The sequence below is a fragment of the Condylura cristata genome, unplaced genomic scaffold (genome assembly GCF_000260355.1).
Source record: "Condylura cristata isolate star-nosed mole 26May11 unplaced genomic scaffold, ConCri1.0 scaffold00002, whole genome shotgun sequence".
Lineage (NCBI taxonomy): Eukaryota > Metazoa > Chordata > Mammalia > Eulipotyphla > Talpidae > Condylura > Condylura cristata.
The window spans coordinates 4,554,878-4,576,208 of record NW_004567103.1 but is presented as its reverse complement, the minus strand read 5'-3'; the positions used below and the strand labels follow the sequence as shown (position 1 = coordinate 4,576,208).

Genomic DNA, 21,331 nt, shown 5'->3' with positions numbered 1-21,331 from the left:
ATAATCTCAACTGAAGGCCAAAACGACCCCAGACTACTCTTAGCAAAAAGGTGATTGTGATCTCAGCCCATTTCATATGCTAATGTCATCCCTCTACCAGCCTAAAGTGTATAAAATAAACCTCTGCTGAAGGCAGAGCAGGAAGACTAATCTCCGCTTGCTGATGCCATTCCCACCTTGAGACCTGCCTGTTCTACCCCCCAATAATCCGTGATCAGTTACTAAGAGTCTCTGACACCAACCCTAACCAGGGAAGGAGAACTGACAGAATCAACAAACACCCCAAGGAGTCAGTGAAAAGGAACCAGGTGGGAACTAATGATTAATTTCCTTCGGCATGATAATGGTGTTAGAGACACGAAGGAGAATGTCTTTATGCTCAGAAAACACAAATGGTATTTGGAGGGGTGAAGCATCATGAGGGCTATAATTTATTTTCAAATTACTTGGCAAAAACCCCATTGCCTATATAAACACACACACATAAAGCAAACACGCCAAAATGTTCATCTCTGAGGGGAAAAGAAAGAAAAGTTAGTGGGCAAAGGTCAGGAGCTTGCTCAGAACTTGAGAATATTTTGTGAATTCAAGGCACTTTCAGACTTGTTTTCACAGTGTGGTCTACAGGAAAGGGCCCTGGGGACAAAGGTTCTTTTGAAAGTGCAAAGTGCTCTATAAATATTAGTTTCCACAACTACCACCCAAGTGAACCAGGGGGAAGGGCTCCTTCTGAAAGGAGATCCCCAGCTAGCTACTTTCAGAACCGGCTTCCCGACTCCCCAGGGGATCCGGCAGAACTATGAGGGAGCTAAAGGAAGCACCCCTTCCTCGGCCAGCCCTCCACAGATGTAAAACGTTGAATGAAAGTCTCCCTATGAAGGGGGCAGGCAGGTTTGGCGTCATCTGTCCAGTCTAGGTCATCCCACTTCCTCCAGCCTTTATCTAGATAAGGAGGCATTGAAGGGCCCCACAGAAAGGACAGGTCTGTAGATGACCCTAAGGTCCTCGGCTCTGGCGCGTCACCTGTAGGCCAACCTCGGTTTGCGCTGACCCAGAGCCTCTACCTTCCAGGCTCACTGAACAACTGCCAAGCTGACTTACCTCCTTGAATGTCAGAGGGCTCCTCAAACTCAGCCTGTTCAAGAAGTTGATGCTTCTCTCCACATCTTTCTTTCTCCATGATGGCACCACCACCACAAGGTGGCTCCATCTATAGAACTCTCCACTTCACCTCCAGAGTTCCCTCACACCTATCAGCTACCAAGCCCCACTCCCATAATTATTCTGGTTTTCAATTTGCATCCTTTTCAGAGGTCCATACCTTTTCTCAGAATTCAGAGTTATAATCACATTTCATAAGGTCCAGAAAAATCTGTCCCAAACATAGAATATACTTCATGATACTATGCTTTGCTTACCTACTTTTCATACAATCTAAGCTTCAGTTTGTCTCCTTCAGTTTGGGTCCAGCTTGAGTTCCACAGTCTACCTTCTTTTCCTCTGTTCCACAATCTACCTTCTTCTCCTCTGTGCCACAGTCTACCTTCTTCTCCTGCAGTCAACATCTATTCCCCTACTCCTGGGGCTTTCTCTTTATTCCCACTCTTGTCTTTTTCCAATCTACGTGCTACTCTGTTCCAGAATGAAGATTTCAAAATCCATCTAAAATGCATCAATGGATTAATGGCGGTCATTGTTAGGCAAACAATGATAATACCTCTAAGTTTACTGAGCACAGGCAGGCACTGTGCTAAACACCTTGTCTTTGCTATCTCATGTCATCATCCTCAACCCAGCGAAGTGGGTATCATCATGTCCCAGCCTCACAGATTTAAAACACAGAGATGGGACTCACTTGCACAAGGGACAAAGCAGGTGAGTGAGTAGGAAAACCAGGCTCCGGCCTAAGCTCTACTCTCTAGCCTCAGGATGAGGATAAACGCCCAAGCCCAACTCGAAGAGCCCTCCACAGCCCTGCCTGGGCAGCTGCCCTCAGGCAGCCTGTTCCTCATTCTCTTTGCTCCTCGAAGATGCCCTCAACTTCACCATCCCCCCCTCCTCACTCAGGGGCTCACACATGGGCAGCTTTCCCAGTTCTCCAAAACCAAGCAGGTCACTACATCCTACAGCTTCAAGACACCTGTAGGGAACCCAAAGTCTGCCACCTCCAAATTATGTCCTTTGGGCCAAAGGTTAATTTCATGGGAGGAGGTCTGAAGGTAGAAGTTGCTTTTGAAAGAGATGTTTGCAGGTAAGCTTCTAGAAGAGCTAGGGCCTCATATCCTGTTTCTTTTCAGTAAAGGCAGAACTTCAATCTGCCTATCTTCACCTACCACAGCTCCCCTGGCTACCTCCCTAATCCACCTGCCCTTTCCCCCACTCACAGTCCTTTTATTGCAGCTAAGCTATGTAAGATGGCGTCTGAAGCCACGCGGACAAATCAGGTGTGCTGGGATAGATGCGATTGATGGAAGGTTAGAGTCGAAAATTTAAGGTGGAACTTTTCACAAGGTCAAAACCCAGGAATGACGGCAGAAAGGATTGCCAGTCAGAGGTGCGGGCAGAAAAGCATTTCAGGGGTAACAGAAAACCAAACCAACCCAATCCCAAAGTGATAAATTCTATAGAGTAATTTTACCAAAGAGCAGTATGTAACTTTGCCTTGCTCTTGCGAGGACCACCTGTGTCTGTGAAAATGTCTTTTTCCTTCATAAACTTGCCTTGTGCTACTGAACAGGAGACTCTGCTGAATTCTTTCACTGAGGGACCCTACAAGCCCCAACGTTATCACTGAACTTCTTGATGACTTTCTCTTATCAATCTGCGTGAGGCTTGTTTGATTATTTGCCAGCCTAGAAGAATCCAGAGGGACACAGGATGATTTCTTTTGTGCCCCAACTCACCTACGCCTGCTTGAATCATATCATTATCTTGGTCCCTCTGAGGGGCCCTCTCAGCTCTGTTGAACATCACCTTTACACCCTAAACTCGGGATAGCGCCTTGTGTATAGGAAGGGGTTGGCAATTCTTTGTCAACTAGAAAAATGAAGTATTTGAGAAAGTAAAACATTACCAGGGATCTTTTATCAACACCTGTGTATCTGGGACCACTCTCCTCTGGGCCTCTTGGCCAGGGGCACTGTAGGTAGTTTTATAGACAGAGGTGCTCTTACACCCTCAGACGCTATCTTTCACCTCAGGGAGAATGTCACTCTATTTCACGTAGTTCCAGCATCAAGTCTGTGGATCGGGAGCTTACAGGCTGGTTTAAGGAGGGAAAACCCTCCAGTAGCATCTTACTGGTACAACATTAAGGGTTCTAAAGGAATCCCGTCCAGAGCATCTCTCCATGCAGAAATAAGGACTCAACTTCCTTCACGTACAAAATTATTCCTTGAACATCAGCTTAATGACCATGATGATCTGCCTGTTTGGATGAAACAAGTCCACCAATAAAACTATTTTTATAAATCAAAGTGTCACGAAAGAGAAGACGTTCCAGGTTATTTAAATTTTTAGGACATTATAAAGTTGATTTAAAAACAGGAGAAGGTAGAATTATTTTGAAGTTGTTTTACATGTGCTGGCATCAAAAATGAAATAATTGAACAAGATAGAAATCTTTACAAGTGGAATTTCACCATTATAAAAATGCATTGTATTAGTTGTTCATTTTCAATTTATAAACAAAAATCACAGAAATTCTAAGATGATGTTTAATATTCAAACAATTGTCATCTTAAATTTTGTTTTATAAATGGAACAAAATAGGAAGTTCTCTTGTATAGTTTTTCAGAAATTTAAAGTACACAGTTGATCACGGTAACTTATGAGACGAACCAGAAAAGGAAAGATGATCATATCTACCTTCTGGGCACTGGCAGGTGAATCCGCCGAGACTAGAAATGCAAGTCGCTCCGTTTCTGCACGGGTCGAGGACACAGTAGTCAATCTCGGATTGGCAAAGCTCTCCAGTATAGCCTGAGCAAAATCAGAGACACACTTGAGAAGGACGTCACCCCCACACCGCCACGGCCCGATGCGGTTAACTGCACCCGCCAGTGAAGGCAGCAGCCTCGAGCTTCTGCCCCTCAACACTCCTGAGTGGAATCTGGATCTGCTCAGACAGTGATTGTGGTAAAGAACCCTACTTCAAAGATCATTTACTTTGCAAAAATTTTCATCGTAAAGAGACTTTTCTTTGGCATTTTACGTTGAAACACTAGTCAGAACCTTCAGAAGCTGGGATGAATCCCACTGTCGACTGCTTTCTTCTGACATAAGGCAAAATAAAATCAACGTTTTTCCCCACCCCGGTGGCGCAGCGGGTTACAGCACAGCACTAAGAAGCTAAAGTCGCTTCAGTAGGAGTTCGATCCCTGTCCTGGAGGTGACCCACATGACGCGGCAGACCTCTCCTGACCAGCCTGCTGCTCCCCTCAGCAGTGTACTTCCTCAGTCGGCCTGTTCTGCTCCCCACTCTGTCTCTGGTGAATCCTCTCTCTGGCCTGCACTCCAGCTCTGTATGCATAAATAAATCTTTTTTAAAAAAAATCAACAAGGCTTTACTTGGCCTCCCTAGGTCAACCCAACACCTAACAAACAAGCATCAGGAAAATAGCAAGAATGCCATATGCTAAGTGACAATGTGTTCAAGCTAGAAGAATCCTGCTATGTCCACTCCATGCCCGACCCCCTCACCTTAAAGAGACTGAGAGATCTCAGGGGAAGTACAGTTGTCTATCAATCTTCACCCTTATTCAAGCCCACCCCGACACACCCTTGTGAAGCGAGCCTCCCGCCCGTGGTTGTTCCTGCAGTATGACCTAACCACACACCGTGAGAAACACCTGTGCAACCAAACAGCTCTACATCAAATCCAAATTTTTATTATTGACTTTGAGGAATAAAGGCCCTCCAGAGAGATGAATTTGAAACAAGCACATGCAAATGGGCTTTTCATTTTAAAGTGTGAAACGGCTATCAAACAAAATTTGGTGAACACAAGATCCAAAATAAAAAGAAAACCGCACATAGCGATGTTATTTGAGTGACAGAACCATTAATACTTTGAAGATAATCCCTGCAGAAATGTTTATGCATAGACATTTTCTACACAGCATAATTACACTGTAACATTTTATATCTTTCTAGGGTGTATATAAAGTACAAAAAATTGGTCTTTGGGAATTATTAGTTTTGAAAGACTGTCATTAACACTTGAATTTGAAATTTGCAAAAATAAACCATGGTACCAGAAGAGAGAGGATTTGCCTGAGCTCTGATCACCTGCCAAACTTGTCTAAATTACAGACTGCAAGTATGAGATCCTGTTCCTCCTTACATGCTCTGAAATAGTCCAGGAGACTCTAGCTGATTTGTGGGTATGAGAAGATAAGATAATCGTGTGAACTACAAATCCAAGCATCGGAACGAAAAGCTATCTTAAAATTCCAGACTAGGATGCTGTAAAATGATAATATGATGCCAGAACACATTTCCAAATGAAAGCTCTAAATGCAGAATGAGAAAAAGCAAATAAATGGTTTTTAAGTGGCGTGTACAAGTCATAGCTAATATGTGTAAGAAGGCATCTGTTCGCTTCTGCCCCCAGCACTCACCCTCATGCAGGGTCAGTACGCCTAGTAATGACTGTTTGACAAAGGAGGAAGGGCTCGGAAGGTGATGTCGTTTTGCACCACGTCAAGCAGCTGAGCCCTTCTCGAGCACGACACTATGTCTCAGTCAACAAGCATCTCGCCATCCACAAATGTGTCCTCAGCATGAAGGGAAAACAGTCAGTAAAAAAACAGAGAGAGACACAGGGGTAGGTGTGAAGAAATACCACAAACAGGGCTTCCCTGGTGGCACAGGGGTTAAAGTGCAGCGCTATGAAGCCATCACCAGCCACTGCAGCTCAGGTTCGACTCCCAGGGAGCTGACCCACAGGGTGCAGTGGATCTTTCCTGTCTCCCCCCTCACTCCCTTGGCAATGTATTTCAGTCCATCCAACTGTTCTGCTCCCCACTCGGTCTCTGGTGAATCCTCTCACCCACCCACCTCCAGCCTGTACCCCTGTTCCTGTATGCATAGATAGTGAATCTTTAAAGAAAGAAGGAAGGAAGGAAACACCATAACACACATCTCTGGCACTGCATCTATGGGTGCATGTGCCCTGGGGGTGGCAGGAAGTTCTGTCTTTCAGTTAGATTAAGAGCTTCATCCGAGTGAAGGTTTGGACCTGGATACAGTCCAACAGATTTTACACTTTGAGAACTGTTCCCAGTAATTATTTGTTAAATCCCTGTCTTCAGAGGTGCTACAGGATGACTAGGAAACACGTTTACGAAAAAGGTAAAGCCAATTACAAATGGCAGCTTCTCAGAGGGAGCGTGGCATACAGGATAAAGCATCTAGAACCCTGTCATGAGGCAGACTTAGAACCGCGACCACAAAGTCCCACAAAACCATGAAACACAGCCAAGGCCAATAAGATCAACCGGAAGACGTGCATGTTCCGACCGTACGTTCAAGGCAGAAGAAGGCAGGACTCCATAATTCTTCAGAGAAAATGTTAACAATTACTTTCTTTTCAATTTTTTACTTGGAAATTTGAAACAGACTTAACTGGAGAGACTGGAATATAATCCTCGCGTGTCCCTCACCTGGCTTCAACAATTATGAACCTTATGTCCCTTTAAGTTCATCTAGTTTCCTATTTCAGTATGTCCCCTGTGGGGGTACCTCAAAGTTCATGTCATGCCCTCTGTGAAGACTTCAATATGCATCTCTAATAAAAGATGTTCAATAGAACACATTTTTTAAAGATTTATTTATTTATACACACAAGAACTGGGGTACAGGCCAGAGGTGTGAGGGGGTGAGAGGATTCACCACCCACAGTGCCACCAGGGAGGGCCCTCAATAGATCACTCTTAATGACTTCTTTAATTAATGTTTGCTCCCATCTATAATTAAAGCTTATTAGATTTTCAAGAAAAAAATCCAAGACGAAGTTTCATAACAACACGTGTACCCTATATTCTGGAAGAGATCAGTAATAAACTGACTTTATTAAAATCAGTGACTTCCTGGGCCCTCCCTGGTGGCGCAGCGGGTTAAAGCACTGCACTAAGAAGCTGAAGCCACTTCCGCACGAGTTCGATTCCCGCCTGCCCTGGAGGTGACCACATGGCGTGGCAGACCTCTCCTGACCCGCCCGCTGCTCCCCTCAGCAGTGTACTTGTCCTGGAGGGGGACCACATGGCGCGGCAGACCTCTCCTGACCCGCCCGCTGCTCCCCTCAGCAGTGTACTTCCTCGATCTGCCTGTTCTGCTCCCCACTCTGTCTCTGGTGAAGTCTTTCGCCACCCCTGAGTCTCTGGCCTGTACCCCAGTTCTGTATGCACAAATAAATAAATCTTTAAAAATAAATAAATAAATAAATAAAATCAGTGACTTCCTTCTAAGGACCCAGATTTATTTGTCTGGTAACGCAAGAATCTTCTTGATGAGGGCTAGAAGGGCGCGGAAGGCACCGAGCCCAGTACAGGAATCTGCACACACAGCACTGGCTGGCTGCATGAGATGACTAATGATATGTTTTCTTTTTCTTTTTTTTTTAAAGATTTATTTATTTATTCGTACAGAACTGGGGTACAGGCCAGAGGTGCAGGGGCGGCGAGAGGCTTCACCAGAGACAGAGTGGGGAGCAGAACAGGCCGACTGACCAAGTACACTGCTGAGGGGAGCAGCGGGCGGGTCAGGAGAGGTCTGCCGCGCCATGTGGTCACCTCCGGGGCAGGCGGGGATCGAACTCATGCGGAGGTGGCTTAAGCTTCTCAATGCTGTGCTTTAACCCACTGCACCACAAGGGAGGGCCAATGATATGTTTTCTTGTTTCTAAAAACCCTTGCTCTGAACTGAGATTCCTACCCCAACGGTGCCAAAGGGGGGCAGGACACTCACGCCACCAGAGGAGCCCAGGTCAGGGTGACCAGGAGGCTGAGAACAAAATCTGGGTGGAATACCAGGAGCATGAGCCCATGGCTGTTTGTCTGTGACTGTCTTTGTCTAACTCATTATAAAAAGTCCAGCTTGAGATGAGGCGCAGGGTGGGTTTCTCAGGGTGCTGTGCCCACTTTTATCTCAGCTCAATTGATCTAAACACGAACAGCGCTCACAGACTCGATTTCTGTCTCTGCCTATTGGCTTTCTGCACTGAGAGGCAGCATCAAAAGCCCAGCCCTATTCCGCTGATTCCCACGCACTTATTCATTCTAGTAAGACTATAGGCAAGGTAGGTCTTGAGTGCGATTCAGTCTCTGATCTTGTATGCAAGTGTAGTGAGATTTCAGTCTAGGAAGCTAACCACAGCGTCAGTGAGTGGGGTGCTGGGGGTTGTCCGTGGGTCCTGCACTGCGAAGATGGTTCAACATAACCCGAGTTCTCCCTCCACAGCCCAGAGCCCTTCCAGTGAGGACATTAGCCAGGGCTCAGTCCCTGTCTAGTTGCTTTTGTTCCTGGGCTTTCCAGGTGTACATGAAAGATTTTTAAATACGGTGAAATGGAACTCCAGTGAGAACGGCTGTGTGTGGTTGGCTAGACCTGGAAAGTGTGTGCGCACTGCAGTGTCCCGGGCTCAGCAGAAGCAGAGATGAGAGTGAGAAGGGAGGAGGGTGAGGTGCGTAAGAGACGCGGGGCCGGGATTATGGGACGCCGGCATCACCCGCGCCCCTGTCTGCAGGAGCCGCTACCCATAACCACCCCGTGAGCGCGGGGCTCTTGCTCCGGTGCTGACACCTGCCGGCGTGAGGATGGGCCGTTCATGGAGAGGAGGCGCTGGCGGAACGTGCCATGCTCTCCTGATCCTACTGCTCCCACTCACCAGCTGAGGGAGAGGAGGGGCAGAGGATGACTGCCCAAGGATGCCTAACAGGGCCCTAAGCACCCGGAATCGGTTACTGCACCCCAGGGAGCAGAGACTCCCGGGCGGGTGGCAGGCAGCGCCCTCCGGGGGTGGGGGGGGGACTCCAGGCCACACTCCACTGGCCAGCTCACCTCCACGGTGTCTCTGTGGCCTCGAGTTTGAGGCTTGATTTATTTATTATTGGGGTTTTTTTTTATTTATTTAATGTCAAAACCAAATGAGTGAGTAGTAGGCATCTACATGAAATAAGCCATGACAGTTGGGCTGGGTTCTCTCTCGCAGCCTGCTGAGAGGCTGTCTTTCCTCCAGGGAGGGAAGTGACGGTGCCTGGTCCTGAATCTGTCTTTACCTTACCAAAGCAGTGCCAGCACCACAAGGCTGGGAGAAGACAGTCCGTCAGGGCTGTGACGAAGTCAGCTGGGCACAGGGAAGAATCTGCGTTGGCACATACATGCACACGGACATTTCAGGCCATAGAAAGCTACACCATACGTTCCAGGGAAAGGCTGGCAAGGCATGAAGAAAAGTCTGGAGAGGGCACAGAAATCTGCAAGAAAGTTGTGATGTGGCGCAGACTTTCCTAAAAATGCACACCACGGCCCTCCCTGCTGGCACAGTGGGGCAAAGCCACCGCAGCAGGAGTTCCATCCCCAGCCGGGGAGGGACCCCCAGGGCGCAGCAGACCTCTCCTGGCCCACCGCTGCTCCCCTCAGCAGTGCGTGTCAGTCCATCTGCCTGTTCTGCTCCCCACTGTCTCTGGTGAAGCCTCTCACCCTCCTCACTGCACCCCTGGCCTGTCCCCCAGTTCGTGTGTGCATAAATAAATCTTTTAAACAACATGCACACCAGTGACAGACGTCCCGCCCTGCAGTTCCCAGATGCCCAAAGTCTATACCCAACACTTCTAGCTAGTGGTAAACTCTTCTAACAGCCAGACCCCAGCGTTCCTGCACCACCTTCCAAAAGACATTCACAGCCACGTGAATGTGCCATGTCGTCTTGCTCCAGGCACCCCTGCCTCTCCCCAGGGGCAGGCACTGTCTCCCCGCCTCACCCCTTCACCACAACCCTTGTTCTCCTACAATCCATCCTCTAATCCACATGGCAAAGCCGAAGAGATCTTTCTAGATATAATTCGCAATGTATTACTCTTAGACTCAAAACCCTGCAGTGGCTTCCCAAAGGGTCAGCAGAAAGCCCAAACATGTTAGCCCCTGGCACAATCTGATGTGGTGGCCCCCCCTGCTCTGCCCACTCTCCCCACGGACCACCGGCTGCTGCCATCTGGGCCTCCGGCTACTCTTCGTCTCCCCAGGCGCCCCTTCACGCTCCAGCCTGGTTTTCATGCTGTGCCCTCAGAACCACACGAAATACACAGGGGTGCAGGTTACAAAACGAGCAGTGAGGGTCCCGCCCTCGAGGCAAATGCCTGGCACGGGTTTAAAACAGGCACGTAACGGGGAAGCGACTCAAGAGAGCCAGCCGCCAGCTTGGGGAGCTGAGGGAGCTGGCGGAGACACAGTGGGATTTCATCCATGAAACCAGGAGGGAAAGACAGCAGAGGGTGAACGTGAACTAGGAGGAGCTACTAGAGGGACATTAAAGTCATCTCTGGAACCGTAGGCAGCTGTGGAAAGGTCTCCAGGGAGCGACCACATCTACATGGGGACAGAGGTGAACTGCGTGCTGAATGGGACTTAGAAATAAAGTCAGAATAATTAGGTCAGGACGGCTCCGACTCCCTTGTGCAGTCAATCCCATTTGGAGAGTACAGACAGGAGCTCAATCAGAGACAACAAGCAAGAGCCCTTTCCTCCACGTGTCCATCTCTGCATGAAAAGAGTCTCTCTGGGTGCCCGGCCTGGTGAGACAGCCGAGATCTTTCTAGAACAACCTGGGCGCTCTGAGCACTGACTCCAATTACTTGGGTCAAGAATGGCCAGAGACTCAGTGAATCAAGTCTTCCCTCAGTGCTGTGCATCTAACCAGGCAAATCCAGAGAAGGTGGTGTAATGATGGAGCTCAAGACCTCAGTAACGCCACTGGGAGTCTGCTTTGGGCCCATCTGCACCCAACGGTGTGGGAAGGATTGGGAAATCACGAACAACGCCGTGCAGGAGAAAATCTAGCGACTTCTGATTGTGATCCCAACCGAAGAGCTTAGTTGAGAAATGATTAGGAATTGAAATCTAAAGAAAGGCTACACCCGTACTCACTGGGATGACCAACAGAGTATGGATCTTTGTAAGTTATGAGTTGAATTCTTGGAAACATACAAACACAAAAGATAATCCTGACAGTCCTCTCTGCACACAAGAACCACCCCAGGACCTCAGAACTTCAGTCCTACTGTCTCACCACCACTTCGCACTGGCTGTTCCCTCTGACTCTACGCCCTTCCATGGCACACCTCCCGCAAGGCAGGTCTTTGGGCAGAAGTCACCTGCCTGCCCTCTGGTCTCTTGGCCACCTTCATGATGCCTCTCAGCATTTCTCTACCACAAACGCACTTGTGAACTCCCCACTTCAAAGGTGACCCAGGGGACAGACCAGGGTCAAGACCCGGCCAGGGTCAAGAGTCTCTAGTCCTGAGATACTCTTGCTGTCCCCCCAGGATTCCTTCAAGCTCCATGATGCCACACTTGTGACTCCCTGAAGTGATTTTTCTCTACTGGTTTTGAGAAGGTAGCCGCCTGAGAATCAGTACTGCTTTGTTGCTGAGTCCTTGACACCTAAACACACCCAGAGAGCGTTTGCTCTGACTGGCTGTTCTCCCACATTAGACTGAGCTACTCCCTAAGTGCCAGCACCCAGAACCCATGGTGAGATGTGCCAGCAACTGTGATTCCTGGTGTCCATGAACATAAATACATACCTAGACAACTTAAAGTTGTGTTGACCAGGTACTTGGCAGTGGCCTGCCCTTCAACCTGGGGAGGACTATAATGAGACCGTCACTGTCCAGTCCCACCAGATTACCCGCTTCTGCCTCTGATTCCGTATCAGGCAGCATCAACAGATCCTTGCAACACAAGAAAGCAACAGACCAGATACTGAACTCTCTTCTCTTGCAGTACCCATGGGCTGAGTCCTACAGGCCAGGCTTCCCCATGGGGTGGCCCTGCCCCCAAACATGTCTGCAGACTCTGGTTACTGTTACAGCTGTGCTGGTGCTGTTAGCAGCTGCGGAGGCCAGGGATGCTGCTCAGCCCCCTCCAGCAAACCAACTGGCCCCCATGGCCCTGGCATCAGCATTCAGAAACCGGGGTCCTCCAGACCGAAACTCAGCATTTTCTCTCCATGCCTCTCACTGCCCCTTCACCAGAAAACAATTAATTCCATGCAAAGCAGAGAAATGGCACCTTCAGAACAGCTTCAAAATATCCTTGGGACTCTACACGTTTGGCAAGTTAAAAACACTGTTTTAAAATAAATTGACACTGAATAATGGAGGCTTTATCCCTGGGGTGGCTCATGAAGAAATGAAAACACTGGTTCAAAATCGGTGACTGCTGGAGCTACAGCCCTTGCCAGAGTCACGGGGGCTAGTATGTCTCTTTGGAGAACATTCCAGAGTAACAAAAAAGATGTTAGCAGCCTCGGGCCTCGGGACACCCAGGAAGGGTGCCCACTGGGCTTCAGGGCGACTGAAAATAAGGCCTGACCCGGAGAGATGAAGTCAGGTGAGTCGGGGAGAGCCGCCTCAGCCCACGTGTGGCCGGATCACCTGTGTTCTGCTGTGGACCAGGATCGAGATTTAGGGCACTTTATACTGACAGATAAAATATAATTTCTGGGCCCTCCCTGGTGGTGCAGCAGGTTAAAGCACAGCACTAGGAAGCTAAAGCCACTTCACTATGAGTTCGACCCCTATCCTGGAGGTGACCCACAGGGCACGGCAGACCTCTCCTGACCTGCCTCTGCTCCCCTCAGCAGTGTGCTTCCTCAGTCGGTCTATTCTGCTCCCCACTCTGTCTCTGGGGAATCCTCTCACCACCCCTGAACCTCTGGTCTGTACCCCAGTTCTGTAAGCGTAAGTAAATCTTTTAAATATATGTGTGTGTGTGTATGTATGTATGTATGTATATGTATAATTTCCACTTGATCAGGGCATGGAGAGAAGTGGCTGTTTCCCCATGAATATCCCAGTGGTTTGGAGAAAAGGCCATCCTAGGGGTGTCTTGATTGCCAACAACGTAAAAAACACCCACCCCTGAGACCCCCCAAATCACTGCCGACACTGTCATCTCCAAATGAAGGAAGCCTGTCTGCAGTTCAGTGGAAAATTCCATGAGGCGTAAGTGAAACTGGCTACACGAGGCAGATGATTCAAAAACAAGGCAATCGATCCATCAGCCGTTCTCTTAAGCCTTCCCCTCCCTACACAGCCGACTTGATGCCAGCTTCGCAATTCCTCTGCTGAAACGAAAATGGGCCTCTGTGCAGCAGACTCTGTCGGGTGGCGTCTAATTGTCTCTTTGGAGGGCCATCCTGAAAGCTTGCGAGGTGGGAACTGTGGCAAGAGCTATTTTTACCGTCGCTGGTCTTTTAATAGCCCTGTCTGTGCAGCGAGGCGAAGCGGTGGGATTTGTGCTGAAGCTGATGCTCCGAGAGGCCCCGGCCTGCACAGACACGCTGCAGAGACAGAGGGTGCACTCGAGCATACGAGCAAGAAAAAAGTAGGGGAGTCTGCACCACCCAGGCCTCCCAGCTCAGACACATCCAATTTCAAGGTTGGGGGGCAAACATGATTTCACAGGAAAATACTAGTAAGAGCCGCTGGTAAAGGAAAACAAGCCCATCTGAACAAATCCGAAACCGAAAGCAAAGGAAGTCAGCGGAGGCCCCTCTGTGAAAGGCAGTCAGTGAAGTATCGTTAAAATGGGAGTGAAGAGGCTACGGAAAGATCAGTCTGCAAGAAACTGACCCAGGCCCTCCCTGGTTAGGATGCAGCACTGCAAGCGAGCTGCAGCCTCTTCAGTGCAAGCTTGATCCCCGGCCTGGAGGTGACCCACATGGCCCAGCAGACCTCTCCTGACCCGTCCGCTGCTCCCCTCAGCAGTGTGCTTCCTCGGTCGACCTGTTCTGCTCCCCACTGTCTCTGGTGAACCCTCTAACCGCCCCTACACTCTGGCCTGTACCCCAGTTCTGTACGCACAAATAAATAAATCTTAAAAAAAAAAAAAAAAAAAAACAGGGCCCTCCCTGGTGGCGCAGCGGGTGAAAGCACTGCACTGAGAAGCTAAAGCCGCTTCCGCATGAGTTCGATTCCCGCCTGCCCCAGAGGTGACCACATGGCGCGGCAGACCTCTCCTGACCCGCCCGCTGCTCCCCTCAGCAGTGTGCTTTGTCGATCTGCCTGTTCTGCTCCCCACTCTGTCTCTGGTGAATCCTCTCACCCTCCGCATCTCTGGCCTGTACCCCAGTTCTGTACAAATAAATAAATATTAAAAAAAAAAAAACAGCCCTGGGGATGCTCACCCCCAGCTTCCCAAACAAAGGTGGCCACATCTTGTAAAACGAAGCAAGAGGCAGTGTGGAAGGACAGATGGTCGAGTCCGCGATGTGGTGCGATGAGCCGCTGAGTGAGACCTCGAAGGGCGACTTTGACCTTCCTTCCCTCATGGCTGGGGGCAGCAGAGTAACACCTGCCCCCCGGGACAGTAACTCTGCACGGACGGGAGGCGATCAGCACCGAGCAGCAGGCACCGCGCCTGCGTCCTTGATCCACAGACGCAGCGTTACGCCTGCACACTGCAGCTGGCTCTGCTTTTGAATGAATGAGTGAATGATTTGAACACATCCGCACATAATGCCAATATCCTTCATCTCTCCGTTTTTAACAGGCCGTTCGGAGCACCAGCACCACCTAGGAGCTTGCTGTCACCGCCCTATCAGCATCATCTGGGACCCAGAGAACCAGACTCCCGGACGGCCCAGCACTCTGAGTTTTAAACAACCCTCCACGCGGTTCCGATCTAAGATGCATGCTAAAGTTTGAGATCTGGAACATCAGCAGATGTTTTCTAACATCAGACACTAATATGCATTTAGGAATTACCCATGGGGTGCAGATGGCAAAGGAAAGAGATTGCAGGGGGAGGGTCAACGGCTCCATCATCACGAGGTCTTCAGTGGCGTGCGGCTTTTCTTGACTGTGCCTCTCTGAGCTCAGCGACTGGACCCGCCATCGCTGGGCCCTTTCGACAGCAGCTGAGGGTTATTTTGCCCAGCACCTTGCACAGAGCAAGGAGCGCTACACTCCTTATCCAATAATGAATGATTGCATGAGCTCTATGCATTACTGGTTTCTAAATGATCCTTCATTCTATTTCCCCTGGAACCCAGAGAAGAAATTGTGAGGTTGATGCAGTCCAGAATCTGTCTTCTCAGGTGGTGATTACAAGGGGGGAGAGAGTTCAGAAGATTCCTTTCCTTTAGTATGCCCTAAGAATTCCCCCTGAGACCCTGAAATCAAAAGGGAGAAACATTAAGTTAAGAATTACACCCTGGGACTGACAAGCTAAGGAAATGACTTAAAGGTAAGTCAGCAGTTGAATTCTAAATCCGAGTAATAACCCTAACTGTAGAGGAGGCATTTATTACTCAGGAGGAAGCTGACGCGAGTGAAAATTCACAAGCAGGGAATCGAAGACAGTTATGGACGCATCTGCCTGCAGGGGTCTCAGCCTCCAGATGAGAAGTGGGGGGCTCGCGCACGAGAACAGGTGAACCCCCGTGTGAACCAAAGCGGGGACATGGCACCAAGTCGACACGTGTGATGACAGTGACGGGGATGGACAGATGAAGCATCGGGGGGCGGGGGGCTGGCTAGGAGCCGGGTTGCTAGGTGGGGCTCTCGAGCATTTCTGAGCAGACTGAAGAAGTGTGTCAGAGACTGGTCCCTCCCCCCTGTTCTTATTCCATTCAGTTGGGGAGCATTTAAGCTCTTGTCCCCTCACTCTGGGAACAGGGGCTCTGGTCTGGGCGAAATCAGGAACTCCAAAGGGACCGTCCATAAGGGCACGGGGGTGGAGAATGAGGCGAAAGCTCCGTCTACTCCTTCATTCCTGTCTTTCCGGCATCTGGGGGTAACACGTCCACCCCTGTCTGGATCACCTGTCCCGTGCAAGAGGGGATGCGTGTGTGCTCAAGTGTGCATGCATGTACGCAACACGTGTGCACGCCCGTGTGCTCTCTCGAGCTTCACTCCATTTCACAGACAAGACTGAGCACAGGGAGAATTAAACCGGAGACTCCAGGCCCCACCCTCTGCTGCTCCGGGGACTTTTCTCTCGGGCCCCTGTTTGAAAAGGCTCCGAGAGCCCTGAGCTGGGAAAGTGGGCAGGGAGTAGCCTGCTTAGGCTGGGCACCCCTGGGTCCCAACCCAGGAGAAAGGCTTCCGGGGGGCCCACAAGGGGCCTGAGTGGGCTCCCCGGGGAGGGAGACACAGAAGAGCAGAAGGGAAAGCTGCAGCCAGGTAAGGGCAGCGGAGCTCATACAGGCTAGGACCTGGAAGCTCTGCGCTCAGGGTGCGGCTGAGGAAGAGGGAGCGCTGCAGGGCACAGCCAGCGGGGAGGAAGAGTAAGGGCCCGCCATCAACTGACCTTGGGCTGAGCTCCAAGGTCAACGGGCTTGGAAGACACAAAAACACAGAAGGGGGAGGCCTCAGACAGAAACTCAAGACTCTGGGCCCTTGTTGGTGGCCCAACGCATTATGTCTCAGCACTGCAAGCGAGCTGCCCTACTTCAATGTGAGTTCGATCCCTGCCAGCCCCGGAGGTGACCACATGGCGCGGCTGACCTCTCCTGACCCACCCGCTGCTCCCCTCTGCAGTGTGCTTCGTCAGTCGGCCTGTTCTGCTCCCCACTCTCTCTCTGGTGAAGCCTCTCACTGCCCCTGCACCTCTGGCCTGTACCACAGTGCTGGATGCATAAATAAATAAATCTTAAAAAAAAAGAAAGAAACTCAAAACTCCAGGCATGTGAGGACCAGCCTCTTCATGTTTCTGCATCGCCCTAGGGAGCTCCCGCCCCACCACGTCCATTCTCCTCACCCTTGACCTGGAATGCATGGCCCACCTGGCAACAAGCCTTCCTTTAAAAAGCAGGGACACCCGCCAGCAGAAGGGTCTGCAGGACACAGGAGTCTCTTACTACTGACCGCAGAGACTGGACTGAATGCCGAGCCGCTGGGTTCTGTTTTGTTTTGTCCCCTGGGCACCAACCAGTCTCTCTGGTCCCTATGGGGGGAGATCAGCGCTCCAGGCAACGGCTTCCCAGCCCACCAGAGATGTCCATCCCCTGTGACCCGTGTTACTAACAGGAAATTCAGAAACCAGGACTAGCGTTCCTGGAAACATACTTTCACCTGAAGATGGACACCGAGTGAAGAGACCTGAATTGCTGCTTCCCTCTGGGGACCTCCCTCTGCCTCACAGCCACCACTGCCCCACACCTCACACGCAGGTGAGTCTGGGATTCCTGGGAACCCTGACTGTGCCCATGTTCACAGAGGCACCAAGTGCCCTCTCCCTGAGCCAAGGCAGAGAGGCCCCAGCCAGTTCCGCTTGGTTTCCAAGAAATCACCCACTTCTGAGTCCCGACTCAAGGGGCCTCAGTGCAGGCTGTGGCAACAGGCATGTCTGGGTGCAAAGCCAGGCTGGGAACACGCTCCTTCCCCTTGCCTCGGAAATGACGAGTTTTTTTAAAAATAGGCTGAAATCACCAATTAGTCAGAACAATGAAGTGCTCTGAAGTTGAAAAATGCTTTGTACGAAGGTAATAATATTTTGGCAGTGGTGGTTCTGAACATGGATCGCAGCTATTCTCTTCAGAAATAGCTCCTCTGAGGAAAAATTATATTCCTGAAATTAGAAGGCTTTTAGAAAATAAAGCCTGATCGAAGATGTTAAATTCCAGCTTCGCCAGGTGCTGCGTGCCTCTGTGCAGAAGGCGCAGGACCCCGCCCTGACGGGGATGGAGCTGAAGAGGATGTGTGGCCTCTGCTCGCTGGCCAGCCACAGCGGGCGGAGTGGGCAGGGCGCTGCGGGCTTCCTGGATCCTGCACACCTCCCGTGGAACTTCACCTTCTGCTCCTTCATCCAGTCGTTACTCAGCAAATCTTTATTGAGCACCTGCGATGTGCCAGGCACGGAAGGGGCTCTGGGAAAAGGTGTCCACAGAAACAAACAGACGAGGGCTCGCATCTCACGGAACACACTTATTCATGTGGTGAGTCGTGTCTGTGATCTGACAGGAGTCAGAGAAGCAGGTCCAGACACTTCGCCTGACGGGACGGGCCAGCCAGAAACCGGTCAGCATGGACGCGGGGCTGAGATTGCTGGGAGGGGCCATGGCCAGGCGGGACAGGTGCGGTGCCAGGCAGATGGACCCAGGCCCCCAGGCGGCGCCCAGGACCTCAGAGGACAGCAGAGTCCCCTGGGTCTGAACCAGACAGTGTGGCCTCGGGGCTGGGTGGGAAGCTGACGGGGAGCGGGGAACAGGGCACTCTGAAGGGCTCTCTGTGCGCGACCCACGGCTGTCGCGGGATTCTGACTCTCCGATCCCTGCTGTCGCTTCAAGATATAAAATAATGGCGACTACTGTGCTCATTCTGTCCCTCATGTTACTTTTGCCACTAAAATGCCCTTGATGGCTCCAGCTTGAGGTCACGCGTTCTCGTGTCTTGCCCAGATCCTGTTTGCCTCGTTGCCTCGTCTTTGCAAACAGGGCCAGAAGTTGGACACTTCGGGACCAACCACATGATAACCCAGTGGCTATGACCACCGCCAACACGGAGCTGCCCTGCAGCTGGCCAGCTCCCGGCCACCCCTGTGTTAACTCTCGGTGTTCTCAAAGCTCCCAGCACAGCCCATGTGACATCAGTGTCCACAGGAGGCCACCTGTGGCTGGACAAACCCAGCTGCCAATGTGGACCATCTACAGTATTTTATGCTGTTGATAAGCCCCTTCTTTTTGAAAGTGTTATAAGAACGTTTCTAGAAAAATATCCTTTATGTTTGATAAACATTCACCCCCCCCAAAATAGAAACTGCACTGACCATAACCTAACTCATTCTGTATTGTACCTGCATCTCTGGCATCCATCAAGGTCTCACTATGCAAAAAAGTCATCTCCTGAATGGAAACGCAAGCATAAAGCAAAATATCAGCATAGTAGAAAATTTGAAACTGAAGCTTTTTGCTGAAAATAATATTTTCGTTTTCCAAGAAACAGTCACCTCTCTAGAGAAATGAGAACTATTGCATCAAGCCCACAACATCTCCATAAAGAGATTTTGTTGGGGAAACCTGGTTTGAATTAATTCACTCATCAAACACGGTAATTTCTCATGATCAAACTTACAATAGTCTGAGCAGAGCAGGAAGAAACTTCAAAAGGAGGTCCTTCCTGGTGGCACAACCGGTTAAAGCACAGCATTACAAAGCTATCTGCAGCTACTGCAGCATGAGTTCGATCCCCAGCCACGGAGGTGACCCACAGGACCCAGCAGACCGCTCCTGACCTGCCCACTGCTCCCCTCAGTAGTGAATTTCTGTCAATCTGGCTGTTCTGTTCCCCCCTCTTCTCTGGGGAATCCTTTCCCCCCACGCCCCTGGCCAGATGTTGAATGCATAAATAAGTAAATCTTTTAAAATTGTTTCAAAAGGAAAACATACTTCCCAAATGCTTGAGAGTTCTCATGCATCAATCTAGCACTCCAAAGGTCAATTACTTAATGTTAATTAACCTGTAAATAGTTCTTCCTCAAAGGAAATGTAGTTTTTCTTTGGGAAAAAGAAATTTTACAAGAATCTTCAGAACGAAGCAGAAAACTCTTCGTTTTGAGCTACCAGCCCCCTTTTGGGGGGAAATATTGCTTAATGGCTGGTCTCTCAAGAAGATGCCTATTTGATGTGAGAAAGTTGAGAGGTCAGTTAACACTGCTGGGAGTGACAATCACCCGGGCGTGTGCACCACAGAAAGACAGCTGAGCGGGCGACCGGGACCCTGGCCTCTGCGGGCAATTCCAAGCCCACACGGCTGGCCGGTGCACCTGGCCGAGAGAGTGGGGGACGCCACCATGCTGTCCCCAGGTCAGTCACTAGCGGCCAAGGGATTGGACTCTGGCAAATGGCTGGCGGCGCAAGTGCTGGCGGCCCCTGTCCCCAGAACCTCGTGCGAGACCCCGCCGCTCCCTCCTTCCGCAGCAGTGAGGCCCCTCTTCATGCTGTGAGGGTCCGGGAACCCCTAGGTGCCTGCGGGGAGCAGCTGCCCTCCTCAGACCACAACCCGACGGAATCAACCGTCTCTTGGCAGCCGCTGAGGTCTGGGCCGATGTGTCACTGCAGCAGAGTCCTGCACAGCCTCACTAATGTCCTTGGCCAAATTACAAAATTGCCTGTCTACAAAACTGGCGCAATGAAGAAAGTTTAGCTAGAGATGACTCTGGAATACCCTTGGAAAGCTCTCAGCACCATCCTGCAACATGATGAACATTCCATCGAGTCATGTGTGTGTCTGTATGTCTGTATGTTGGGTCCCAGCCGGGATGAGCCTCCCCAACCACCCCCGGAGCTTAAGCATAAGATCATAATAGGAAGAAGACATCTTGCCACCTGTGTGAGTGGCTTAACCTTTGGGCAACTGATTAATATCCACCCTGATCGCAGCAGCACATGGGAGGGAGATTTCCTCCTGCCCCCAGGCCAACATCCTGGGATTAAGGGTATAAAAGGGAGGCTGGAAAGGATAATGGGAGAGAGAACGTTTAGCTGCAACCATCTACATGAGCTGACTCTTCAACCTCGACGTCCCCCGCGCAGACTCGTCGCGGCATCTGTATGTCTGCGTGTGTGTGTCTGTGTGTCTGTATGTCTGTGTGTGTGTCTCTATGTCTGTGTGTCTCTGTGTGTGTGTATGTGTGTGTATCTGTGTGTATCTCTGTCTCTGTCTATGTGTCTGTGTATGTGTGTGTCTATGTCTGTGTGTCTCTGTGTGTCTATGTATGTACATCTGTGTCTGTGTGTCTGTGTATGTATGTCTGTGTCTTTGTGTGTCTATGCATGTATGCCTGTGTCTATGTGTATGTATGTATGTATGTTCCTTTGTGTGTGTGTGTATGTCTGTGCCTTTGTGTGTCTGTGTATGTCTGTGCCTGTGTGTGTCTGTGTATGCCTGTGTCTTTGTGTGTCTATGCATGTATGCCTGTGTCTATGTGTGTGTGTATGTATGTTCCTTTGCGTGTGTGTGTGTATGTCTGTGCCTTTGTGTGTGTGTGTATGTCTGTGCCTGTGTGTGTCTGTGTATGTCTGTGCCTGTGTGTGTCTGTGTATGTCTGTGTCTTTGTGTGTCTATGCATGTATGCCTGTGTCTATGTGTGTGTGTATGTATGTTCC

At 50.1% G+C, this 21,331-nt stretch overlaps 1 protein-coding gene across 1 annotated transcript in view; it reads right to left on the bottom strand.

Moving 5' to 3' along the window:
• The window catches only part of DNER (delta/notch-like EGF repeat containing), a 158,518-nt gene that overhangs the window by 74,577 nt on the left and 62,610 nt on the right, over window positions 1-21,331 (bottom strand). The window contains exon 6 of the mRNA XM_012725210.1: window positions 3,868-3,981. Coding sequence (XP_012580664.1) covers window positions 3,868-3,981 — 114 coding nt within the window. The remainder of the gene's footprint in view (window positions 1-3,867; window positions 3,982-21,331) is intronic.